General features: G+C 45.4%; 1 protein-coding gene across 1 annotated transcript in view; it reads right to left on the reverse strand.

Moving 5' to 3' along the window:
- Positions 1 to 20,324, reverse strand: part of LOC128272800 (uncharacterized) — a 58,326-nt gene extending 38,002 nt beyond the window's left edge. The window contains exon 1 of the mRNA XM_053010679.1: positions 20,077 to 20,324. Within this exon, the coding sequence (XP_052866639.1) occupies positions 20,077 to 20,324 (248 nt within the window). The remainder of the gene's footprint in view (positions 1 to 20,076) is intronic.
- Between the last annotated feature and the right edge of the window lie 7,115 nt (positions 20,325 to 27,439).

Below are 27,439 nucleotides of genomic sequence, written 5' to 3' on the forward strand. Positions count from 1 at the left end.
CATCCTGTGCAAGTTGCAACCGACAACTGGTTCACTGGAACGCGCGATCCCCCGTCAAAGGGTTCGCGTGAGCTTTAGTGAGCGATTTTGGGCTCGACCGACCGACGGCCGGCCTTGGACGGGGGTGCAAGTCATGCTCGGCCGCACGTTACCGTGGACAACGACGGCCTGGATGGCTAGGAAATGCAATTTGTTGGTTCGATACCACCGGTCGTGGTAATGATTCTTGAACTAAGCCCACCGGCGCCGCGGGTTTATGGCGTGTCGTCATCAAAAAGTACTTTACCATGAAGAAATACGACCTTCGCTAGGTGTTTGGGAACCGATTTTGACGGAACAGTAATGTGCCAACCTTCGCTTAGGGCGTGCCAAAGAAAACAGCTGTAGGTCAAGGATTGTAGGACTGTGGATTGGGAGCCAAGCTGTTGTTTGGCTGCCGTTGCAAGCAAAAGAAGTGGCCGCTTCGATAGTGGCCCCGTGCAGGACCTGTAGCGTGTTTATGCACGCTCATGAAAAGTTTAACGTGCCAGAAAGCTCAAGTGCAGAGCGAAACCATCAAGATGCAATAAACCGAATCGTTTTATTAGAACTCGGGAGAGGCTCGTTGAATAATGAAGTCATAGGTTAAACGAGCAGGAAATATAAGCGGTACAACATTAACAAAAACCCGTTCCAGTAAGTGCAGGCCTCGTAACGACTCTGCGGAGCGTTCCGAGCGTTCGTACATTTCTTGGGAAAACAAGCGTCGAATAATTCAGCAACTCCATGGAACGGAAAGAAGGCGCCCGGTAGGGCACAATCAAAAACATCCGGCCGACCAATCAATGGCTTCCGGAAGCAGCCCCAGCTCCAGTACACATTGCAATATCAATCATTTTTCGATTTATTTATCAATTATCGACCACATTAATCTAGCACCGGTGACCATTAAATGCTTCCCAGTGCCGGAATCGAAGAAACGAAAATCGATTTTCGGACTCCTTTCCTCTTGCCGACATTATGCTCGCACCCAACTTCCGTTTCCGATCCGTGCAGGGTGAGAATATTCCCTTTGTGGGTGTGTGTTTTGGGCTCAATTTTCAAAGAAGTCTCTGTCACTTCCGGGGCCACCCGGACAGGAAAATTTGCCCCATGCTCCCTGAGTAAATGGAATGGTATTTTCAGCGCGTACAGAACAGAGAACGCGGTGGATTTATCGGGACGATGTGGAGTTATATGGTTGGCAAGAAAATGGTTTGGGGTGTTCTAGTTTGTTGTCGGTATATCTTGGGAAAGAATGTTGCTGAAATTCAAATTCAGAATGAATGGGACTAGCTGAAGTAATCTATCGACCTGTTGCCAATATAGAACGAAGTGAGCGTAATTTTAGAAATTGACAATCTCGTACACTGCCTAACACGATAGCCGGAGCTCTCAGTAACTTTTACATCCTGTAACACGTCATTTCAGAAATTGTACATTATGGTCCTTCCAAATCCCTCCCATCTTTAGCGATGCTTCAGTTTCTTGCTAGAACAAAATACGGCTTTTTTACGATTGATGTAAATTGAGATCACGAACACTCTATTACGCGTCTCAAGCGCGAAAAATGTTGTGTAAGATCACCACGAACGTGATTCTGGGTGAGTTTGCCGAACGAGCCGAAAGGGTTGGTCGTTTAAATTTATGGTGCTTCTCCACAAGTGCTGGCCTGGTTTATGATGTACTGGGCGAAAGGGTAGCCTAAAGTGGTTAGCATAATCTTTATTGTAAAAATACTATTCCATCATAACGGAAAAGATGGAATATACCGTTACGGTGATATGTGATTTGACATACATCTTTTGGTTAACGTATTGCGTTCTTGTAAAATCTTAATTTTCAAGTTTCGTATTAAGCCGGCCATTTGTACACAAAGTACACAATGCACAATGTACATAAAGCGTTGTATAAGCAGTATTCCACTCTCAAACAAAAGATACGTAGCGCTCACTGTTTGTAAAATTGATAGAATGCTAGTCTAAAACCAGCCCAACTCGTAGCGGGAAAATGGCACAGCATCAAAGGCATGCGGATAAAAAGTGGAAAGTGTAGGGGAAAAGACCGATTTTTTTCCCAGCAAGCGCTCCTTTGAACGAACAGCTACAGTGGGGTGAATCATGGGTTGCAGTCGGGTTTGCAACTGCAGCGAGAGAGTGCAGCGTAATCTCACCACTTAACACAACATAATTTACCACCAGAGAACTTCAAGTGGTTTCCACTTTTGCAAGCGCCACTTCCGTGTAGTCGTGATTGCCGAGCCACGCGCAAGCAAATGAAAAATTGAAGTAGCAGCGTTTATCCATCCGGCAATGAATGGGTTTCGGGTGAGCAACAGTGTTGGGCTGATTTTTGAAAAATTCGTCTGCATAAATCGCCCAAATGGTCAATGGTTCGTAGCAATGCGCGGTAAGATTTCTCTCGTTAAAGAACGATCTTTCAGCCAAGAATCAGTGTTCCAAGTTTACATTCATTTGCACAAAATATAAGCAAATGTTTGAAAAAACAAGGCTCTTTGTGGTCATGGGCTATTTCGAGAAGTAATATTAGTTTGTTTCTAGGCGGTATGTAAAGTTTCATTACTTCGTGTCACTGGAGCAATAACAATAAAACAAGAGTAAAATTGAAAAACTCTTTCTTTGAACAAAAATGAAAATGAAAATGAATATTCTAACACTTGAAAATCTCAGTAAAAGCCCGCGTTTTAAAACACATCCTTAATTCGAGTTGCCGCACTGCTCGGGAGTGTTTCCGAGCGGATAATCAACCGGGTGGAAATACCTTTCCTGTGGTTTACCAAACACTTCGCTCCCTTTTTTAGGTGTAAAGTTTTACGGGCGATCTTTGTGAAGCCACCTAAAGCCAAAAGTAACTAACGTTTTGTACCCATTATTTCTGTTGTGTTTTTTGCTATCATTACAGAAGAGTAAAAAATAGCACCCAAACACGAACGTAAACTTGGTCGCTGGAACTGGAAACTGGAACTGAGAGGCAACTGGAAAATTGGCAAAATTCGGAAAATTTGTGGAACGTGTTTCGGGCTTCTTCTTTGTGTTTTTGCGTTTGCACCCTTTGTAAACTGTTGTTAAATCAAGGAGTTGGAAAGAAACAAACCCATCTGCGGAAAAGCAATCAAGAAACAATTGAGAAACATGAAAGAGATGGTAGCAAGCCTTCCTGAAAACAGGTTTAGTTTTCCAGTTGCAAAAATTTTGAGAAATAGTTGAATATTTTTAGATGGAAAGCCACTAACTGTTTCAGCAAAAAAGTTAACTTTTCAAAAGTCAACCAAAGGTCATTTTGCTCCCAGCTGCTGATCAAAGAATGCCATTTGATCGTGTTTTAGATCGTTCGTATCTAAATTGCTTCTGTTACCACTTTGCCGAAGTGTTTTGCAGTGAATTTGCGGTTTTGGGTACGTATCCCGAGCAGTATTTTTCGGCGTCATCCGAAATAGTTCACCAGGTTCGGACTTGTTTACCAACGCACTGTGGGAAAGGATGAATAATCTGAAAAGATCTCTACACCCTTTAAAAACTTCTTTCAAAGTTTCCACTCAACCATCAAATCACTTCGCACCGACTTTGTGAACCATTTAGAGTCGCTTTGACACAAATCTGAGACGGTATCTGCCCTGTATACCTTCCCGGAGATGCAGATAGGAGACGTTCTGGCTAAAGTTTTCGTGTATTTCGTGAAGGGATGAAGGGACCCTTTTGGCAGAACAAATTACACAAGCTTCATAAAACTGGCGTGTCGAGGCAGAGTGTCTGTAGTGTGTGTGTGTGATGGAAAGATTATTTCGAACTCATGATTTATAAACATGTTGTGGCAACAGCTGGTAACAACGGCCAAGAGTTTGTAAAGTTGGCGACGTTGGAAATGGAAAAAGTAAACCCACAAGAATCTGAGGATGTAGTTTTGAATTTAGTTGTGAGCAACATCGTGCTGAAACAGAAGATAAGGGGATAGTGTATTTGAATAAGTTTCTAGTCTTTGAATTTTCGATACAAACATTTAGGGCCTACAATCAAATAGGCACAAAGTATGGTCTGATAGTGTTAAATTTAAGAAACGGCGAATCAATCATTCGCTTAAATTTTCAATTCTTGCAAAGCGTCTTGGAAAATTCTTCTTTTCCGTTTTGTAATACATAATTATATTTCAATATGTGGGCAAGCCCGAAATGATTAGATGAGGTTGGTCGAATGTGTTCGAATGGACGAACCCTAACAGTTCGTATGGTACGGCAACTCTTCCTGGAAACCATCTTTACTTGACAGCATCGAAAAAAAATACTCTGCGCTCGAGGTGAGCCAACATTTGCATTTTGAGATGTGCCTCACAGGCCGCTAACGTTTCTATGAATATCCAAGCTTAATCAATCACTTCCGGCCGCATGATGATGGGCACTTTAAATAATAAAAAGCAACATTCTTTTCCAAAAAGAGACGTGCGTTTGTTTGGATGCGGAAGTAAATCTGAACACCCCACATTGTTCGTTACCCCGATGATCCTAAGTCAACAAATTTGGCGACTTGCCGCAGTGTTGCCGGTTGACTTTCGTCAGGAATGTTGAGCAAACATTCTTTCCCGGCGTCGTGAACGCCAGCCCGACTGGACGGGACCGATCGGAGCGTTATTGATGAAGATATAGTTGAAATTTCGTGACTTTGTGGGTCCGAATTTTGATATTTTTCGGTATGATTCAATGGGCCGTACGGGCTGAAGGGTTGGTTTGTGGACAAGGTGAAGAGTTTAATAATGTTTGGGGCATTTGACCACTAGTGAAATTTGAAATTGATTTTTCGTTCAAAAATTGATTACATCGGCGACCGAACAAAACCGCATTGATGTTGATTTTAGTAAAATTGTTATTTTAACAACATGTAATACAAATATTTGGTCATTTGATGAGTCTGTTTCGATTAGCCGGGGTGAAATGCAAAAAAATATTATTCGGTATTCCCGTACTCAAACGTTCCGGACCACTAGGAACGTAGCATTTGATTATGTTTTATGCGTATCTCTGTGTTCCATTTCCATACGATAACAACTAGCCAGTTCAGCAGCAAGCAAGCGCTAAGTGAAAACATAAAGCAGTTATCATAAAAACTAGCGAGGAAAAACAATTTGGGTTTACGGCGATAGCATCATCTGGCATGATACCATCCGGTCCTGTCTGAGAGCAAACAAGCATCATTGTTTTTCAGTATGGTCGAACAAATTTAATCGATTTCTGATCAAATATTCACCATTAAGTAGACCGTCTACGATTGGAAGCGGAGTGTAGTGCTTCGAAGGTACACCAAACCAACGAAGATATCGACTAGATACTACAGCAATCCATACGCCCGCTGAACGAGTAGAGTAATTGCCATATCAAGAAAAGCATCGTATGCTTCATAACATCTTCCAGCGAATCCCAGCTTGCGGATATTGGATTTCTGTACCATGAATGTTCTGAATGCATACAATGGATGGTGACCGTACGTTCGATAGTTATTCGGGCGGAGCAAAACTTTTTCCACTCTATAAACTTTCAGTGTTTACGAATAGTAAACTGAAGTCGGAAAAAAAATCCCACTATACAGCATAAACCAGCCGATGCTTGCTACCAGGCGCCTCCATCGCTTTATTTTTCGTGTGAATATATATTTTAAGCCCGCATTTGTCTTCACTAACTGTTTCAATGAAGTTTTTAACTCTTAAGATCACCTCGGATGTTCCAATCAAAGACTTTGGGCTAAACTTAAACAAGAACAGCCAAACTTCTGGAAAATGTCCTTGTTCGTACTCAGACGGGCGGCACGATCGACAGTGTGCAAGCTCAAATATTATTGAGATAACTTAATCCAAAAAACACAAACGTGACCCATGACAGTGTATTAAACGAAGGGACCGCTTAGACGAAAAGTGATTAAATTTTACAGCATATATTTTTATTTTCTGTGCGGTTTTCTCAAAAGTATCTAGTTATTGATTTCTGAAGCTGTTTTCTGCGTTGTGCAGTCAATCGTAGGGAGATGTGGGGAACAAATCGTTCTCACAGACGCTCGAGCTAGACGATAGTAAACGTGAGCGATGGATCCGTTTATTGTTTCTCGCTGTCGTCAGCCAATCAAACGACGCACGAGCCACAATCGCTTCATAGTGGGAACATCAGCTACGTGAAGCCAGTATCTTTCGATGCTGGCATTGATTGATGGAATGTGTTGACTTTCATCCGTTCCGGGTTCTATTGTAGCTACTGGTTCTATTGTAGAACGTTATCATAGTTTATCGTAGGGTTGTGCGTTTGTTTTTCCACGAAAGAAACTACACAAATTGTGTAGCACCGATATTTGCTCAAAAGTGCGTTTAAAAAGTGTTTGAAGAATTTGGACAAAAAAGCCATAAACATATTGGGTTTTATTTTACTTGTGTAATATAATAATAATATACTTGCAAAACCATCAGAGCGCAGTTTAACTGTTGAATCTATGTTCAATCTTACCTAAAGCGAAAGAGAAAAATAAAACAGTAGTAGTTAGAGAATTCCGAAACGAATAAGATGTACTTCAAATGGTTATTTCAAATGGAGACGTTTTTTATTTAGATAGATAGAACTTGTGCAAATGTGTGACCATTTTCTTCGGTTTAAGAATTCAAGCACAAGCAATTTTAAATTTATCTTTTTAAATTTAATGTAACATCGTTCGCCCGTGGGGCTATTAAACATCCTTTTCCATTCTCCTCCATATCATCAACGTCGCTTCCAGTTACGGTTTAATTGAACATTGATTTCGAGTCTCACCAGAACGAGTCGGGGAACAGCAATCGTGGGCAAATATGGCTGCGCAATGGCCGACGCTGAAACATGAAATTGGTCTCGTAATATTCTCGTTTTCAATCATTGAAACGAACGTTCGCCGCGAAGATTCGCCTTGCCGGAAGCACGTGATATGAGCTGTGGCAGTAGGATGTTAATTTCTGATGCATTCCGACTGCAACCGCACAACAGTGCTGGTGTGTCATCGATGACAGGCCGCATGAGGATGTCGAGTGACTTGCAGTGTGACACGACATGAGATAGAGCGATACTAGGATGACACTAGTCAACCAATGCAACCCATTTGGTGCTTCCCAGAAGCTGCACAGCGATGCAGTTTTAATATCCTGTGCATAATTTAACCGACTTGAGCTCGAATTTCTCTTCCGTAATGGACCTCACTGCAGCAGCCATGATCGAAGGTGATCGGCGACCTCTGGACGACCAACGACCTCTTAAAAATTGTGCTTTCCTCTCACCCGTTTGTTTACCAACTACACTGTGGTTCCCCTTTGCAAGTGTGACGAATGGCAAACTTTTCCTCTGCCGGTAAACCACACATCGTCATGAGGCCTTCGTCATTTTAGCATACAAACAAACAACATCCGGAACACCGTTCGATCGGGCGCGGCCGTCTCAGCTACCGACCGACCATGGGTGCTAATCGGCAATCAATTAGTGGTTTCGGTGGCACCTTTGCTATAAATTCACCGGCGAGGACGCAGCTCAACATCATTCGTGTTCTGCAGTTGTCGCGACGTGAAACGTTTGGCGAGGCAACATTCGATCAAAATTTGTGGCGTTTTCAGTTCGATCTAACGAAATGTCGAAGCTCGTAGCGCTAGCGGTGCTCTTGGTGGTGGTGTTGGCGTGTACAACGGCACAGAGGCCATCCACAGGAATAGGAGGAAGACCGGTCTATGTTGGCAGTGGAGCACGTCCGATCATAGCCCGACCATCGTAAGTAATAGAATTTTATTCAATTTTTGCCCAATGAAACAGAACGCTTAACAAACGTGATTCTGGAAATCCGACAGTTTATATCGACCTCCGGTACTGTATCGACGGCCGGTCGTGCTTCAACCAGTCATTGTGCCACGCCCTGTACCGGTCCTAGTCGGCTAAGAAGCCCCGAGTGAGGAAGCTGAGGCATAACGAGGGAGACAAGCAAGCAAGACGGTACAATTAGCACCTCAACGCAACGATCAAAAGCCGTTCGACGCCGTACTCTCTCTCTGTTTCTTTTTAAAAATGTGTTACTCAATTACATTCGGTGTTGTAAATAAAGTGCAGATATTTTATATAAAAAATATATTTGAAAGGAGGTTCAAGTTTCGCGAAATGTTGCTCAAACACGTTATAAGAAGGTTCCCAATTGCAAAGAGCGAAGTCGAAGTGCTAAATGATGCGGTGGGTTCCGCTCTAGTGGGCCCGAGAGTTGGTGAAAAAGTTTCCCTGACCTACAGTCATGTGAATACCGGATTGACTGTGACACAGATGTGACACCGACCCAAAAGGCATGTGTTTAAAACAAAGTAAGATTTCTACCGCACCGTGTAATTCACAGCATGTGAATATTTTGTGCTTCGAGAAGATGTTTAAGGTGTTTGCATCGTTTTTACGAAATACTAAGCTGTCATAGTTGTGCAGTTTCTTATCGTTCGAAAGCAGGTTTAAAGCCATTTCGCAATCACTTTCGAAAATTGCATAAAGCTCTGCTCTGTTCCGGAGTAAAAAAAAGAAGAACTTAGACAGACGCTTTTGCAGTGATCTCAACAGTAATCGCGGCAGTAATCACCCAACGCTCATGTAGTGCTGGAAGCACATGATAGCGGCAACAAAAGTGACTCCATTTTCGTTAACAATCTCGCAAGCTTCTGCACATCATTTTCACTTCCGCTGGCAGGCGCCGGTCGGTGGATTTAGGACGTGGCATAATGGCCGGTGACCGCTGAAGGATGCAGCGCGGACGTTCTCGGCCGACAACGCGTGGGCTCTCGACCGAGTGTTCGTCGCCGCCGGCGTCGGCGACCATAAACACGAGAGCCTTCACACACCCATTCACGCCGTAAGCTCTTCTCATAAACAATCGGGGGTCCGCCCTACGACGCCTGCAGAATGTGTGATAGCTGCAGGCTGCAGCTAATTTATTGCATTTTCACGTCCAATGCACATGCACAAGGCGAGGGATGCGCCGTCCATCTGCACTCGGGGGAAGACTCGGTGGGGGGGGTGAACATTTAGAGCATCACTGGTGGTGGTGGAGCGATGGGGACCAATGCTCTCTCGATAAGCGACGCAAGTAACGCAGTGCACGCTATAGTGACTAACATTTGTCGCTGGGAGTGTCTCGTTTTCGGCATTCTACCGCCACCGTGTTCAATGGCTGGAGATTGATTGGGTGACCCGCAAACTAGTCTTTCGATCGACAGTAAACATCCCAGATGTGCCCGGTCAGATATACAAAATTCAATCATAAATTTACAACATAGAATACGACGGCGCCGAGAATACTCAAGCCTAATTTTATGATAAAAGGAATTGTTTTCAGATGCGGAAGTGTATCTAGAAGCGGAATAAAACACTAACAAACAAGCTCAGTTCAGTCGCAAACGGCTGCAGGAAGGTGTCGCTCGAAATATTAAGGACGCCAAATATAAAAAAAAAACATTTAATTTAATTATAGAACAAAATCATTACCATGCCAAACCGTCCCTATGTCGCTACTGTGCCATATTACAAACATTAGACTATACATCACAAGTTGCTATTGTGACTGGATGAAACAAAATGACAGATTAGTTCCCGAGCAAGCCGCGTGGCGTTTCAAATTTTCAAAATAAATTGCTGACCAGCAGCAAGGAAATGAGAAATTGCCCTTACTTTCTATGTCTTGTTAAGACTCACACCACATCAGTTTGCGTGCAAAAAACAGAGCGATAAAAAGAATTCACCCAACAAGATAAGTTCATCATGGTGCGCCTCAGCCTAGAGACGGCAAATAAAGTGTGGCCATCGTTTGAAAGAGCGTAACAGCATGAAGCAGAAATAAAGGAAAAAAAACTACGCCTCTAAGGACGATTTTTCCGTCCTGTCATCCTCTAATTGACATCCATTGCGTGGCCACAGCGGTCCATCCTGCGGAACAGCGATGTCCAGTGGCAGAAGATGGCAACTTGGCCGAGCTCCTGCGGGCCGTCGTCGTCGTTAAGATATTCATGGTTTTAGGCCCATTTTTGCTCTTTCGCTGTTCGCTGTAGACTATTGGTGATTTTTTTCTTGTTATCTCTTCCAGGGACAAAATTAATTAATTGAAAATGTTTGAATTTCATTAGAGCGCGCTATGTCGTGCGCTATGGTTTCAACCGCCGGCCGAAGGTGATGGCGCAAATTTCCGGTCAAAGTTCAAACACTTCCGGTCCACCTTTCTCCGGGCCGACCAGTGCACAAGGACACTTGCTCCTAAGCACAGCTCGGCACGGAGCCAGAACCTCCAAAGGCCGGTCGGTTTCCTATTTCTCACTTGATCTCTGATCACGATGGTCGCCGTGTCCGCCGTTTTCGGCTGATTTCGACGACCATTTCTCGGCGCTGCGATTCCGGACCGTGCGATAAGCCCCGGAGTGAGCGGCAACAAAAGTAACACGAAAGGATACACCAAAACGGGCAAGATTCACGTAATCTCATTAAATTTACATGAGGCTGATCAAAATCTAATTACGAAATCGAACCGTACACGACCAACGGACCGGATGGGCGCATCGGGTTTTCCCGTCTTCGTCCGGTTTGCCCGACAAACTGGAAGCCTGGAGCTCGACCCACCTCATCGGGTGGTCCGCAGAAAAAGCGGAATCTGTGCCGCACCAGAGTTGGGAGAGTGGATTTAAAAATTCAACTCCAATGATTTTTCAATCGTGGCTCTGCACCTTTTTGAGGTTTCGACTTCTGGTTAGGGCCGTTCTCGAGGGATGCACGGTTTGTCGCCGGTTTGCCACACGCCCGATTCCTTTCACGGTTCGTGTTTGATCGTTCACCGTAAAAGAGGGCCAGAGTGTGGCCAACGGGACCAAAAAAGAGCATGGCAATGAGCAAAATGGATGGTTTAATCAACGGAAGTACACCATTACCGATTCGAATGAGGCAGCCGCTTTCAATTCAGTGCAGAAGTGCGTGCCGACAGCGGTCAAAGGGCCCACCATCCTCGGTCGGTGTGTATCCTTTTAGATTTTTTTCAATCGATTTTGCTAATTTTAGGAACACTGTATCAGTGTGTCCTTGGGAAAGGACCAAAGAAGGAGAAGCCGGAGCTCCGAAGAAGAGAGGGCGACAAAAGTAGCCGCAACCGGCAAGGCACTGAAGACTGATGGGTTTTCTATTTTTCGGCACCGGAGGAGCTCGTTCGTCGAGCTAGCAGTGAAAGATTATGAATAATTCTGCTGAGAGAAGTTTTTGCCCGAGGAATGGAGAGCTGAAGCCCAAAATATGAGAAAATTCCACTTTGGAAAACCGTCCGCCAGGCGTCTGGCAGAGAAAATCAATAATCTTCGCCGGCTCGATCATTATTTATGAGTATCGTGAAATTAAAATACAGAAGATTAACCCTTTCCGGAGATAATATCCCGACAGCTTAGCAGCTAGCTCTTTGGGGAATAACTATAATTTGCAAGTCATTTACGAAAAAAACGCTTCGCGCAAAACGGCGCCAGATTATGGATTAAAGTCCATTTCTCAGACCACTTGTTGGAAACGTATTGGTTTTGTAATTATTTTTATGTAGGCTGAAACACTTCGATTACAGCTGGGCGGCTAGCGTAAACTAACAAGTGGAAAATGAAGTCGTATTAGAGAAACAAAATATTCAGCACAAATAGAAATATTAAAACACATACGTGTATTTGTCCAAACCTAATACTGCTGACGAAACATAAGTGCGGCATGTGTCCATTATTTCCCAATAATGGATACGTTTCGACTTGGCGAAGGTGCATGTCGTTTGCTTATTTGACTGCGCAAACACGCGCACCGTGCACATTAAGCACAATAACGCATTCGGTTATTAAACATCCTGCGCCCATAATGGATTGGGCGAGACTACGGGCTATGGAAGTCTCGCCTCTTGCAAAGCTGACAGGCCGTACCAGGAGCCGGCAATGGAATGACTCGGTGTACAAGAATCGAGAGCACCATCAGCAGAAGCTGAAGCTTGCAGAGTGGCTTAAGAATTTAATCCGGATTTTAAACGATGATTGCCCCGAACTTAATGGCCGGCATTATGATTACTGTGGCCGGGGTGCATGCATGACTGGAACGAAACCAGTGTACCCCTTGATACTGTACCATGCAAGTTCATTCTATGGGTAACGGTAGCACTATGTATCGGACGTGTTTTGGACAAAAATTGCAGCAACCAACACTTTTCTCGAAAACTGGTTGCACCTAAATATTTCATTTCTTTAAATATGTGCGTATTTTAACTAACTTCCGGTTGATGATGATGTTCTGCGTTCTACTATTGCCATGAATTACAACGAATGTTTTTCGAAGCACCAACAGTCATCGATCTCTCCCATAGTTTTACCCACATACGTTCCAACACTTTGGTTACTTTCACATACTGCTGATGCGGCATTGTAATGAAAGATTGCTTGAAATTTTTCCGGCTACAGCATAATCACCTCTTCAGTGTCGAGCCATCGCCGTGGATAATCCTTCTTTTCCATCATAATGCAGCACGTTTTGCAGAATTTATCTGAAGTTCGCGGGTGGGCAATCGGGGCGCCTCACAGTTTACCGATCGCCGCAATTTCGTGCGAAACGCTGCACTGCGCCATACTTTCGCACTAGGTATTGTCATTCATTGCCACTGCACTGCCAGCGGCCAGAATGATGCTGCGCAGTTTTAATGAAAATTAATTTAGTTATGCTGCTCCGCTTCGTTTATCGCGGATTCGTGCAGCTCAATCCCGTCGGCCGTCTTTGTTCGTACGCAATGGAGCTCGGCCCTCGGCTGAAGAGGTTGTCAAGTGCCGTCCGTCACCGTTCCAACGCTCAGTTGCCTGATGCGGCTCTGATGGATTCAATGGGAAACTTTCCGATTGTAACTGTCACACAGCGGGGTTTGATTGTTGAGGCGAGGGTAACTGCTGCGGCGAGAGTGACGATAGCTGTCACGGCTCAATTGCCTTTGCCAGTTGCGCCGGCCGAGAATGCGAAAACGATCGGGGTACTTTCGGTACTTTGGGGCAAGTTGGGTTGCGGCTCAACTTACTCGGCAATCGAATTTATGTTCAGAAGAGAAAAACTTCGGAAACCAAACTTCAAGAATTTTAAAAAGAATTCAAGCCATTCTGTCGTGGTATTCGAAAGACAATATCGACCAGTCAGTTGGTGCCAATCCACTTGGTGTCAATTTGGATGCAGTTAAACTACGCGGCGCACCGCGAAGCCCTTCGGAAGCCTCCGCCGCTCGTGTACGTAATTTGATCAAGTTGACTTTCGTGCACCAAAACAGTGTACCGCCCGACATTCGCTCCGCAGAAGTTCCCCCGGCAGTTCCGGTTTCGAAGTCTCACATATCGCCTTTCAGCCACATGTCTTCACTTCAGTGTCTGTGAAGTGAGTTTTCTCATTGACACAGTTCTTAACTTACGACCGGCGACAATCAGGGAGTGTGCGGTTTGCTGTTGGCTGCAAGAATGAAGCCATCGGAGCTATAAATACGATTCCCGTCCGGGGTTCTCGACAGTCAGAAACAGTACGATCGCCGGGCCACTTTACTCCAACTTCCTACTTGAGCCCCTGCTAAACCGCCGGCCCTCACTAGTTCAAGATGATGCTGCTCCGTGTGGTAAGTAGCGTCGATGGTAGGTGGTATTTCGTCGCAAAGTTTGCGCCATGGAGTCAGTGGTTGACAATTTAATTCGGTTCTCCCCGGTTCCGCCACCAGCTCCTGGTTGTCTGGGCCGCATTAGGATGTGCCGTGGCCGTCCCAAGTCCGCTGCTGAAGAAAGTGATCGTGAGGCAGCCAATCTTCGTCAAACCGGCCCCGGTTATCGTACACCGCCCGATTGTGGTGCACAAAGTCTCTCACCGCGGAGGCTGGTGGTAGTGCGCCGTGTCACCATACGGAAGTTCTTTTATGTAAACTTGGCGCTTCCGTTTGCCAGCGAGGACGAATTAAAACCAATTATCAGCAACACAAATGAAGAGCTCGTCGGAACAAACATCTATTAGTCGTCGTTACTGCTCTCCAAACGACTTCTTCGTCCGCTTACGATCCGCTTTATCGATGACGTGATCCAATCAGCACGTCCCGAGGGGTTGGCTAATAAAATCTTCGTCACACGTTCTTAAACATCCCCAGGGATCTCCGTGTCCGTATGCTTGTGTATTAGTTGACCCATACTCTAACGGGCATCTCATGCCCTATGGGCAGAAACCTCGGAGCAGACCGCGTGGTCTGTTCCGAGTTTCCGCTTTGCGATGACAGACCTCGAGTGTGAATACTAATTCTTTGGTTTGTCGATTTTTCCACTTACTCCGCATCGTCGCAGAAAAAACTCCGCTCCGTTCGATTGTAATCCATCTCGAAAACGGAGTGCAAGTGTTGCCTTCGAGCGATAGTGCTAGGGGCGGACCGGGCCATCTGGTCCGGTCCGTGAGTGTGAGTGTCCCGCAAGCAGTGCTTGACTTTATTATCTTCCTAAGAGGGCGAGAATCTAATTTGGAGCATTTCGTTATCCCCAAGAGGGGTTGCGACGTGTGCCCGAGCATTTCCGCTGAGCCTGAGAACAAGAACAGCACACCGGCGGCAATACCCTCCTGTCGCACAACGATCCTGCCGGCTGCTCGTAAAATTCAGTCATTATCGTAAAACTATTCACTTCCACTTGTTCCACGCTGTACAGTCGGGGAGGAAATCGCAAGGACTTACGAGTTGGCTTCTTCCCGGGTCACAGACTGGGAATCTGTCCTCTTGCTTCCTTCCTTCCTCAGCTCTTTCCTTCCTTCCTCAGCTGGGGCCCACGTTACTCTCGGATAAAGCAGTTACACTGTGTACACCAGCAGCTTTTAGGTCGTGCGGGCGAGAAGGTACGTCCCAAGTCTCCACCGGTGACCAAGATTTATCCGACCGGACTTTCGCTCACACTCTGCAGCAGGCATGGTCAGGAGGCAGGAGCCAGCCACGGTCCAGAGCTCGGACTGCTCGGAGCTTTCGGTGTGCGATTAGTGCCAATTGAATTACCTGTCCCGGGAGACCCTTAAAACCCGAAGTAATACAGAAGAGACGTGTGGTCGGCAACACTAGGCACTGTAACCAAGCACCGGGTTAGATTGTTTTTACGCTTCAACGAGCAGCGTCGCTGGAAACACAGTGCCAGGCTTTGCAAACGCTTTTCGTGATGACTGGAGAAGGTTGGCACCGGGAAGAATGTGTCAGAAGAGGGAGCAAATGAAATTAACAATCCAATACACCTTCGAAAGCTAAGTAACGTTCGCCGCAAGCATGACAGACGCTCCTTGAGCTTCGATTGAAGAAAACGACGGCTTGAAGAAAGTCTAGTATCACTAGATCTAGTATCTACCAAAGCATACATCATTAATGTTGCAACACTCCACAGGGCTATGCAAACCAAACGCAGCTTCAATGTATGCTAAAAGCTTTCAAACTTCTCAACCTTGCCAAGGCAGCTGACCTTGCCAAAGATATCTGACGGAGATTTTTCCCTTAATGACTCATTGCCGAGACCGACCAAAGGGCATTTCTCTTTTCAATCATCAATTTATCTGGAAAACTACAACATACGAGATCTCCTTTGACTTGAGACATGTCAAACAACACTTCATCGGTACATTGTCTAAGTAGAAAGTTGATTGACCATCGGACCAAGCTAACGTGTTTCTGTGATAAGCCAAAGGCACACCATGCGGTGCATGATTGCATACTAAGATGGGAGACGATGATACGAAACATCCATGGCACAATTGAGTAACATTCCGGTACAGTGGCACTGATCGATACCAGTCTGGGTCGAGTGTTGAAATGCGGACACAACAATGCAACTTCCTCGCATACCAATTGTCCACATATCGACATGACCAATCAGTATATCCCAGGGAAACGACATCGGTCCTAATTAGCTACATGTGAGTTCCGGGGACTGCTTGTAAAGGAATGGTGTTAGCTTGGACCGTGTCTTCAGGCACGGAAAGTAAAGGTCCAGTACGAACGTGCCAAGAGTTTGTTCTACTAAACGTTACCATCACCACAAGCATGGACTTCAAAGCAATTTTTCATGTAATTGTAGATGTGAGCAAAGAATAGACCTTTATACTTTACGTTCAAGACCGTCACAGTATGTGCGCCTAGGCGAATTAGATTTATTTCTATTTTAATTTAGTTTCGGTCGTAATTTGGCTTAAGAAAGACCTTCCAGCGGTTAAGTGACAGTGCCAATAATTTGGTGTTGTATAGCAGATCAAAAGCGCCCACCATGTACAGCGGAAGCCAATACTAATGAGTCCATCGTTCACGGATAATATCGCTTAATTAACCGTTTGCGACCAATTGCTGCGGTCGGGTCAGTCATTGGCCAACATTCCGTCCGGTACCGAGTCGATGGAAACAGTTAAACAATGTCCAGTAATAAACGAAAGTGGATACTTCGTGTGATGGGACTTGGGCATACACTTGCCATCGCGGCGTTCTGTGATGAGCACATAGCAAAAGTGGTCACTCCACAAATAACAGATTATTTCACAATAACCGTATCATTATGATAAGTGTCCTTGAGCTCTGGCGGATGTTTACATTAAGTGCACGAAATTCTTAAAGACTAATGTGACATGCATAATATTTACAAACGTTCTGCTCGGCTTTATTGGAGGAAGCGTATTAAATAACTTTAATGAAAGGCAGAATCATGTGCACGATAATAGCTTATAGAGATTATAACATTAATAAAACGTACAGAAAACAACACGAGCCCGCGAGAGAGAGTGCATTGAAAAGCACCCAACATTTGGCGTAAGATACCATTTACTATTGCTTTCGTGAAGATTTTCAGCTGTTTGAATTGAGAATAAACTGGCATAAGTTTCAATGCATTGTTGCATGTAAATAATGTTGTTTCTAGTGCTTCTTCTATACACTCAATCTGTGTATGACTGATGCCTTCATCATAAATTCATTCCGTCCAAAGTTGAATATGATTGTTAAAGTGCAAAATGTTCTTCATGTACGTGGGAAATTCAGAATGCATTCGCATTATTTGCTTTTAGCTGAATTTATCTTAAGTTCAACCGATGGCAGATATCTGTTGATGATTTTTATTGCAACTTTTTCGAAATACGATGAACAAATGAATCATCAACAATTTTACATACAATTGTCATTCGAACGCAATTCGCCTTTCAGTACAAATAGTAACTGAAACATTCACCGCTTCTACCGACGATAAAATGTCGAAACGGCAATTAAACAACAAGTTCAGTTCAACAACAGCTCAGGATGTCGCTTTTGTGTTGTTTATGGGCAGCGAAACTGTTGAGCAGTTTACCGAAAATCTATAAACGGCGCACGGCATCTTACGCACGAAGAGACACCACCGTCGATAATAAGCCCCGTCGTCTATTCGTCTCAAGTCGAGCAGTCAAGCATGTGCGGGAGTTGCGGAAAATCAAAAGAAAACAATTGATACACGCCAGCAAGAGCGCGAAGCCGGGTCGGGTGCGTCTGGCAGGAGGTCCGCTCCGTCCGGAAGACTTCAGGAAAATGAGATTTTGAAAATGCACGCCCGGGGAGCAGACTCTCGGCCCCAATCGATCTCTTCAGCGGAAGCTGTTGAAACACTCCGTGTCACGATTTGATGGTTCATGTGAGCAAACGCAGACGGTACGGAGAAGTTTTCCGGGAACAGCACCGACCGGATGGGAAATGGGAATTCCGGGATGTTCCCCTGGGTGGCACCGCACGGGGGAACTCTTCGCATTATCCTAGCTACTTGAGCAGAAAATTGCTCGTCATATTTGTGCTATTAGCGCAACAGCAAATTGATTGTCAAGCGCCACCGAACGCAGGACGATGGCCCAGGGGCCGCATCGGGCGGCCCAGATTTCCAACATCCGGCGGAATGTTCTCGAAAGTTCTGCGAAGACGAACCGTTGTTGCATGGTGCGTGACGAGGATATCAAGGATTTTTGCTTGTGTGTGTGTGCATTTGTGTGGAACAATGTCATTTATTGAGAAGTGGAAGAATTACTAGCACCTAATGAGTATGTTGACCAATTGTATCGCAGGGATGGACCAGAATGGAACGATAAAATTTCGATTAACCCGAACAAAAAAAAGTTTGTGAAACAAAACTCAGTAGTAGTTGGCGTACTTTAAGGTTAAGTGCTGAAAAGATTCCATTGTAAATGGACACATAAAACAAAAACCGAAGAACGAAGTAACAAGGCTATCATGCCTCGTTCCACTGTTTGTGACATAGTTGAGTCATTCTTGCCAGATATACTTCTGATGTACTGTAAACTTCGAAGTGGAAATGTAAGTCCTTTTCTCAGCGCTCATGGATATAAATTGGCGACCATGAACCACATCACAGGCAACATGTGCAACTTCCGAGTGCTGGTCGAAAAGTGGGCTAAAAGAACACGTTCGGGTTCTTTGTTGAACCCTCCCCAAAAAGAAACGGTTCCACGTGGTTCATGTTTGGTTTGGTAATGCAAGGGATGGAAGAAACAAATTGGACATTCTTTGCAAACAACGAACGGATTATTCACATGAAATGCAGTTTGCAGTGGAATGTAATTTTTTATGTGTCTGCTCCTGTATGCACCTCGAGCATGAAGAAGTTATTTTACATGATTAATGTTGCACCTTTCTCGAAGCAATATCGAACTTTCGCTGCAAAGATGATGTTTTTAAAAATGGATCGAACCGAACGTACCAAAAGATTCCATTTTCAAAACAAATTGAAAATATAGGTCGTCCGTAAAACACACTTCAAATTTGGTCATGCTTGAACATGTGCAACTTACACAATAACTACTGGTTGCATTTTGAAGGCTCTCTCCTCCCGACGCCCGTACCAAAGGCGGATTGAACAGAAGTGGTTGTGCAAATTCGAAGAATGCTCGACAATCGTGCACATTTCTACCACCATGTTGCCTCGGCACGGTAGGAAAATTAAATTGAAAGAGTTTCATAAATTGAGTTTTGCTGCAACTTTTGCTTGCCCTGCTCCCGACTACATTCCGTGCTCCAGTGCAGGATGTATGTACGTGGCAGTGATAGCATTGCAACGGAGGTTGCCAGTTTGTACATGGTTGGCAAGTTGAACGGTTCATTTTAGCACAACTGCTCCTGTGCAGCGCCACAGACCATGCGAGAGACGGCCAGATACGTTTCGAAATGAAAGTTAAACTTGAAACGTTACTTTTTTCCCTTGATTGGTTGCAACTTTTGTGAGAAAATAACGAACGTCGTTTCACATCGTTCGTCCAGTGGCATTACACTTTCAAAGCCATTACCCAAATTTTCAATTGATTACACTGTAAATTCGGTTTTTGGAATATCCCAAAACGTCAATCTCACTTGTCGTAGATTATGTGCATCGTTTGAGACCATAGCAGTCCCAGTAAATGGGTCCACGGGGCGATTCAAAGCGACCCCATTTGTCCGTTTGTAACCATTTACGCCCAACATTAAAACCTATCATAGTCTGCCCCGGGAAAGATAAAAGTAGCAACAAGAGAAAGCACAAGTTTTGGGAGCAGAAATTGAATGTTTTATCATTGAAATTGGGCTATCACCACACACACACACAATACGATGCGAGCCACAGATTGCCGCCTTCGTTCGCAGCCGTACACATCGTGCCTCTGAGCGCACTTTTGCTTGGGATCGTCCGAATCCCAGCTATCGATCCGAAAAGGGTTCGAAAATTATGCCCCAAAATTTGTTTCCCACCGAGTGGAGATTCAGTCCTTCCGTAGCCTGGCCGGCCGCCGGTTCCAGTGACAAATCGTTTATTTTTCCCCGGGACCCGGCGAAAAGGGGCACAAGTTTTAATTTTCCATTTTGTATCTTCCGAATCGGATCCCAGATGAGTCGGTAAATGGGTCCGATAATGGACAGCTCTATTAATTCGGCATCCTTTCCGAAGCCGCTGCGGTCGGAGTGGAGAGCTACGAGGGGTACAGTGGCTATCGCTTGGACAGATCTCGAGAACCGGTTTACTCACTTGCAATAGTAGAGCCGGCCATCCTTGGCCGTGTGGGCAGTCCAGCCTTCCTTGAGCTGCTCCTGTAGCGTTTCCAGATAGCGGCTCACGTCCTGGATCGGTGGCGTCGACGAGGCACTGGAGGAGGAGGTCAGCGATGATGGTTGGTGTGCCGAGAGGAGGGCCGCCTGTGTTTGCTGCTGAAGTTGTTGCTGTTGCTGTTGTTGCTGCTGGTCAGTATTGAGGATAGGCCCGGGCTGTAGAAGCATTCTGCTGATGATCGACTAGACGGCAACGACGATCACGTCGTTATCCGATCGAAAGCGATTCGAAGGAATATCTGGAACGGTGCAGAGAAGTACACGGTGAGGTGAAACAAATTACAAAAGTAATAGTGATTTACTGTGTCACATTCCAATTAGTTGTGAACAAGGAGTGCTGATAACACTGTCTCACAGGTTTTGTTATAATAGTAATTTATTTCTAAAATATGTTGCGTTTTCTAGGTGTCTTATTATTAAAATTTAAAAATTTTGCATTTTACCGAAGCATATTATTGTCATATTATACTATGTGATAATGTTATGTGTTGTTATGGAACAATCTTCTATAGCTTAACCATTTCTGGAATTTAAGATAAGGGGGTTCAATAATTTCCAGACAACGATTCAACGACGGGCATTCGTGGGAGGTTTGCAATTTATTTGGCTGAAATGTCAAACTTTAATATAAACCGTTGCTTTATATCTCCAACCACGATGAACTCTGCACCAAGCATTATGTTCACTTATGCCAGACCACCGGGCGTAATGGAGAGCGATACGTACGAGTGATACGCAGTTGTGGTATTTGAACGTGCTCTGGGAACCGCTCTCGGTCGACTGCTGCTACTTAAGCGCACGTCACAAATGCTGCAGTCATGTCTTGTCCGTGCTGTTCGCCTTGAATAAATTGTGCGCCTCAAAGGGACCGAGCTCCAACGTACGATGAGTTATGTGCCACACGAAGAAAGCCACCAAGAGAATGGGCATTAAAAAAAGGCGAAACAATCAATTCGCCTAACCCTACCGGGGGGCGACACGTTGGTCGTCTGTCTTCGTAATTGAATTCAAGTGTAAGTGCAAGACGCGCCGTGACGTGCCCGGCGAGCACGGCACAGTGCATCAATCTTCCGCTTCCGCAGCCAGCACCACGAACTGCACGCACGCACGAACGCGCTGCACATCGGGCGGGAACAACATCAGGCCGCGTCTGGCAGGACTCGGGCACTTCCGCTGTGGGAAAGGATTCAAAACAACGAATGCAATTGCACTCTCGTACCAGCAACAGCTGTGCTCGGCTGTCATTTGCGCTCAGGGAGCCCGTGGGCTTCATGTTCTGGCACTTCGGCGTTGATGAATAAGTTGCTCTATTTTCTACTTCCACTACACGAAACTGTCCTGCGTCCCGGAAGTGGAAGGATAGAGATGGTTGAGAAATTGTTCCCGAATGTCCCCTTTTCTTTCGTTGCATCTGATGCATCCCTTGGCAATTCCCTCTTGGAATATTGTTTGTTATTTCCCTGTACGATAGACACAGCAAGAAGTGCATGTTTGAGTCCGGAAGATGGAATACATTGTGATGGTCGAACCCCGCTTAGGGCCAGCCGTTTCAAACAATACATTGTATTATCATTAGTTATGTTATTCTGGGATGATCTAGACAAGTAAATTGGCCGAACCAGAGAAAATAGGCATAAATCGATATTAAAATTGTATTTCAAAAATATTGCCAAACAGTGGCACTTTTAATGTAGCAGAAAGATAAACTCTGTTGCGAGTGGCTACCACTCGAAGAGCCACTCAAGACTGTTGCGAAAAGCTCGTAAAGAAAGGACCATAAAGCGAAGCGATGCTGCAGATTCCGTCGAAGTAGTAAAGCCGTCGGGCTTCGGACGGACCAGAAAGGCAAAACGGAGAACCAATTACCGAAGGATCATATTTCACATTTGACCTGATTTTGAACCCACTCTCGGAGTTTGGAAGTTGAAGCTGGCACAGTGGGGAAAATTGAATTCATCCATCGCGGGAGCTGGCTCGCCCCCGGGGGGGAGACACGTCCCTTAGCTTGTCGTTGCTTCGATTAGCACTCTTCAATCCTTTCGCGAAGTCGCGAAGAGGAGCGCGACTTCGCGCAAACATCCTTTTTATAGCCGCGTCCTTAATGGCGCCTCCCAGCGGATGATACTGTCGGCTGGCCGGACGATGGAAGAAAATTACGTCGAGAAGTTAAACAAGAAGAAAAACACACACACACACACATCTCGTAATAATGAGTGGAAGGATTCATTATTCCGCTACTAATTCAAGTAGAAATCCGTCTTTTCTCCGCGGCATTGTTTATCTCGCCAGTGGCTGCGGACGGCGAACAGTTTGTCTGTTTTCCCGGGGGCCGTTTTTCCGCACCGATCAGCCCGAGAAAGAAACCAGCGCTACTCCGGGAGCTACTCGAGAGCTAGCCAAAGTGGGTCGATATTTTCTTTCGCACTTCGACGGTGCATGGTGGGGAGAAACGAGTGCCGAAGCGAGTGACGGGGGGCGCACGAAGACGCAGGAGTCAGCCCGTCAACGCCCATGAATTGAACCGCTCAAGTGTTGATAATTTAGCCTTTTCTTCGCTGCACAATTGTGCACTTGCTCCGTGATGCTGCTAGTGGACGCGCACACTGTTGGCGGTTTTCCGCGATGGTGGAAAACTCTTGCAAAGAAAGGTAATTCAGTGCAGCGCCGCGCCACTAAATAATGGGACCAGCCATTATTTCAGCTTATTGTACTGGCGAAACGGTGGCTGGATAATATAGTATGCTTGTTTTCAATTCTCAAATTATTAAACCGAAAAAAATAGATTTTGAGATGACATTTACTTGCCAATTGCAAAAGGAAAACACATCGTTTCATCAATCACCATCTATTGCGGTTATGGCGAGAGATGCTATTAGTACGCACTAACAACGCATTCCTTTTCTGTCCCAGTTTCCCAAACTGCATTTAATTTAAACCTAGCAGCGTTTAAAGCACAGCCATGTCAGCCAGAAAGTGTACACCGAAAACCGTTCAATGGCTCGCTAATCGACGTCCCGGATAGTTGCCTTCATAGAGCGCTGTTGGCAGGATCAAGAGTGTCCGGTGATATCGTGAAAACACAAGAGCAGGACATTCGCAATACACACAAGGCACAGCACAGCGCAATCGAATAGTGAATGGACACAGTCGCCCACTTTACGGCAGTCGGCCTTTGCCAACTGTAATCCGGCTCGTACGGAGAAGCATTTTCGGCTGACCGCATCTGTTGGACCAATTCCCATATTCAATTACCGACCGTTCTCTGGCCGACCGAGGGAAATGATCTCCTTCCGGTGAACCGACTGCCACTAGGGCAAACCAGAGCCCAGCAACAGCGTTTCGATACCACTAACTCCGGCTTCGAGGTTTAGCTTCGAGCCACCGGAAACAGAGTGGTGGTTTCCTGTCGTCGAGTTCGAAAAGTCGAGGTCTTGAATTTCGGAAACCAACAGCAAAGGTTACACCGAAAGCCGTCGCTGGTCGTGCGTTGTGCCCCTTGTGACCGAATATTGAGCCGGACTTGCAGTCAGATGTGTGGGCAAACCAAAAGAGCAATCGCACTCGTCTAGTAATAGTGTCGAAATAACAATTACAAACAATTTTCGGTGTATTGTTTTGTTTGGTTTTAGAAAAGCTTAATTTTAAACTTATAAAGTAAAGGATTAACAATGTATTGAAAATTGCCAATGTTTTGATGGACGTTTATCGTGGTTGTGTGCAGTGAAAGTTGTACGTACTCATAGTGGACAACAGCAGGACTACCTCTTTCCACTGAATCGAGGAGGATTGTAGAAAGTTTCTGCTGTGCCCCAACGATAAGCATGAGGTCACCAAGGCGCCTCTCGTTGTCCGCTTGCGAGCTTAAATTGTGATCATGTTCTATACGAACCGTTCAGTGCCTGTCTCGCTGGCGGTCTCGTTTGGAGCCGTTTTGGAGGATGAAAATTTAATGACCACGATAATGGGACTGTTTGTGTGTGTGTGCAGGTATATTGCTGTCCGCACGGCACGGCACTTCCTTTTCGCGCCTATCTTCATCAATAATAAGCTTTGGGCTGTCTGCTGGATTCGGCGGGGGAGATGATGCATTCCTGTGGCCGGTAGCATCAACTCGGTTGAGGATGGTAAGACTCTGGTATGTTGTGCGGATTCCGGGAAAAGGCATTCGCTGTGCATCAATTATGGATGAACTTATTTACCTTACCAGTGGAATATTCAGCGAGTCTATTGATTATGTTTATTTCATGAACACTCCACTTTCGCAAATTGTGCCAAGCGAGTAAAGTCTTTTACAAGTCACTTTTGTTCGAATTTGTTATCGCATTCTACGACCGGTGTTTAATATAAAATTGTATTGTTGAAACTCCATTATATACTTTCTGAGCCGAAATCAGGGCAATGTACTCAAACTAAAAGCTCCAATAATGTGGAGTTGAAATGGTGTTTAAAAACTTCCTGTGACAAGCTTCGCCCTCAACAACTTCGTTCACCATGCCCAGTTCAAAGTAATCCAACGTTTTTTTTATACTATATGGAGTTGAAATGGTGTTTAAAAACTTCCTGTGACAAGCTTCGCCCTCAACTACTTCGTTCCAATCGTTGTGCCACTCACACAACAAAGCAAACCCAAAATGGCGCTAAAGTTACCCTCCCTAGCAACGTGTACTGTCTCATACACCTTGTCCCCGGGGCCAAGGTACCACCCACCAGACATTCAATTAAAGCACCGCTCCTGGTGCCAGGTGTCGCGCGAACTTTTTCCCCGAAGGTCGCTGACAGATAAGTCACACTAAATGTGCGATCCTATTAATAAATGCTTGCACGGTGCGCTCCCCTAAGCCCGGACGGGATGCTATTTTATGTCCTTCCCGCCGGTCGGCACATGGCCGGTATCGCCAAGGAAACTTCCGGGCCGTCAGATACTCCCCGACGGTGTGGAATGGAAAAGTTTTGACACAAGCGCACACAACGTTTCGCCGTGCGGATATTCCATTTTGAGTGGGAAGAAAGTTTCAGCCTTCGGAAACACCGCCGTCGGTGGAGAGCGCAACAAAGCTCTCTCTCAGCATAGGGTGGCGTGGACGGTGATGGACGAAACCCATAACCGACCGTCAAAGTTCAAACTCGAATTCTAGATCCATCGACGAAATGACATTTTGGATCCGCCGCGGTCCGATGGATGACACACAAAGTGGAAACAGAGGACCCTCGTGCGAAACCATGAAAGTAACGATATTAAACAAACCACACGGGCGAGGAATCGCCAAACTTTGGTTCCGTTGTTGCGATGAGTTTAAAGTTTGCGCCTGCGAGAATGAAACATCTCAGGAAGAGAGTGCTGTCGGTGCCAAAGCAGTGATGGATTTTTCTTCGAAACAAGCTTACTCTCCAGCTGTCAGTGACTTTAAGGAGTGGCCAGTTCAGTGTTTCTCACAACGATCGGTGTTTCGAGTTCCGAACTAAGGCTTGGTTCGTTGTTCGTTGCTGTTAATGCCAAGAAACTTGTTGCTTGGGCTGCACCGCATAAAACCCTAACATGGGTCCGAAGGGTTTCTTCATTGCCTCTACGCGATTAATTCAACCCTCGCCAAATGCCGAAACGGGCTCCCGGTGGCCGGATCTTTCATCATCGAAGGGAAAAAGGCACCATCTAGCAATAATTTATTACTCTTCTTCGCAAAACATCCACGCCAAACGGGTTGCTAATAGGACGGGAAATTGAGTAACAGATTTCCGTCGTCGCACGATGGAGGGTACCTTGGGTCAACCCACGGCCCACGGATGAGAAATGATGATAATTTGCCACTTCATTTCAGCCAAATCGGGCCGATGTTTTTCTTCGTAAAAATCTGCCACATTCCATTCCGCTTGAGAGACCCGTAAAGGGCGTTACAATTTGTTTAAATTAATGTAATTTTCAAACTTTTCAACGGATTATCTTAAAATGTCACATCTTGTAAAACAGCTAACGTCCAATTAAACTAAAGGCTTATTTGTTTTCTTAAATTCTTCTAATTAGTCAACGCCTAAGGCCTATAATCTTTGAAAACCGTGGATTCCGCCCATCTGCTGAATCGTTCCCATATTGCGTCAATACATATTGTCAAGAGCAACTCATAAACCAAGCGTTACTGCGATCGATATGCTCGCAGCCATAAAATGTGGTCATAAATAAAAACGGCACACAGGTTATGAAACTAAGTGTAACAGTTGCAACACTATGTTCATAAACATTAAGCCCGGTTACCGTCACCGTAGCCAGCAGTCGAGACTTCACTCGCTTCCCCTTTTCGGACTCGTAAAAATTCACTTTCGTCCTAGATGCTTTCGGCGTTCGCTCACCTTGCAAGGACCGCTGTAGGATGGCGTGGTAAAAGGTCCGTGGATTTTACGGTTACAGTTCCTCAACCTCTCAACGGGAACCTTCACAGCGTGTGGCCACAGCACGTCAGCACTATTGATTGCGGATTTTACGAGTGGCTGGAAAATTTACAACCTGCCCTAAATCGTGGTAGAATGGAAATTAAAAGCTAATTTATTCTAATTTATAACGTGGCTGCTGTGCTGGTACCGTTGTCGGCAACTGCCCAAACTTTGCTCGCATTCAAATTGAAAAGTCTTCTTCGACGGAACCTAATAACGGGGAAACAAAATGTGTTTGACTGTAACTCAACAGCCATTTCACGACGCAATTTGCTAGTGTATTTTTCATCTCGATTTCTCCCGGAGGGTTTTGTGTCGATAAAAAGCAAGAGTTTTCGTTTCCGTGATGCAGCTACTTTAGCAACACCGAAATGGAAACAGAATCGGAAATCAGGCCTTCGACCTGCGACCGTCGCCGCCAAGAAATGGGACGCAAAAAAGCTCTTCGCAGATCAAATGTCAACAACCATACGCTTCCTGACATGGTGTTAAGTCGGCAAAAGCATACCGCTGCTGAGGGCGACTTGCGTTCCGATGGCGCTTTTCCGTCCCGTAGGTGGGCCGTTCTGGCGACTAATCCGACCGTCGTAATCTTTTGATCCCATCGTACACGACGTGGCTTTTGGGGGGCACCATTTTTTCCCCTTCGACGGCAGCCTACGGTCGATGGAGTTTCACCCAAAAAGAAGAAAATAAAAGTTGCTTCTCCGATCGCTAGCAATCGGTACTCGGAGCGTGGCCGGCGTGTCCTTTTGCGATCGGGGCACCATTTCGTGGCACAACTTTTGGGCCCCTCCATCCGTTCGCCCGAGTAAGGGGTTACAGATTATAGACCAGTAGTGGCGAGTTGTTTATCGGCA

Source organism: Anopheles cruzii, chromosome 3 (genome assembly GCF_943734635.1).
Source record: "Anopheles cruzii chromosome 3, idAnoCruzAS_RS32_06, whole genome shotgun sequence".
NCBI lineage: Eukaryota > Metazoa > Arthropoda > Insecta > Diptera > Culicidae > Anopheles > Anopheles cruzii.